This window comes from Cystoisospora suis, assembly GCF_002600585.1.
Source record: "Cystoisospora suis strain Wien I chromosome Unknown contig_3528, whole genome shotgun sequence".
NCBI classification, from domain to species: domain Eukaryota; phylum Apicomplexa; class Conoidasida; order Eucoccidiorida; family Sarcocystidae; genus Cystoisospora; species Cystoisospora suis.
Genome location: NW_027156323.1, coordinates 1 through 279, shown reverse-complemented (window position 1 = coordinate 279; position 279 = coordinate 1). Strand labels below are relative to the sequence as shown.

General features: G+C 46.6%; 1 protein-coding gene across 1 annotated transcript; it reads right to left on the bottom strand.

Moving 5' to 3' along the window:
- Positions 1–2: 2 nt before the first annotated feature.
- On the bottom strand, positions 3–188 carry CSUI_006866 (dna topoisomerase 2; the record flags this gene model as incomplete). The annotated part of the gene is made up of 1 exon (XM_068067017.1): positions 3–188. A coding segment is annotated over one exon (183 nt), but the record flags the coding sequence as incomplete, so codon positions are not given.
- Positions 189–279: the final 91 nt, after the last annotated feature.

Genomic DNA, 279 nt, shown 5'->3' with positions numbered 1-279 from the left:
TGGTTTGGGCCCACAGAACGACATTTTCGACAATGGGGGATCGCACGACTGCGTTGATCGTTTTGTCGCTGAGGAGGCATTTACTTCCGAACTTTGCTGGCTTTGTCGTGAGTGTTTCTTTCGTTTGCGAATCGAAGGCGGGATTGACAATGAGACATGAGACAAAGACCCATAAATGCTGTCTATACAGTCAAGCAGGCACACACACCACACAATGTGAGACAAGAAAAGAGAACTTCTTATCTGCAAGGAGGAGGAAGATCTAGAAGAAGAGACAGA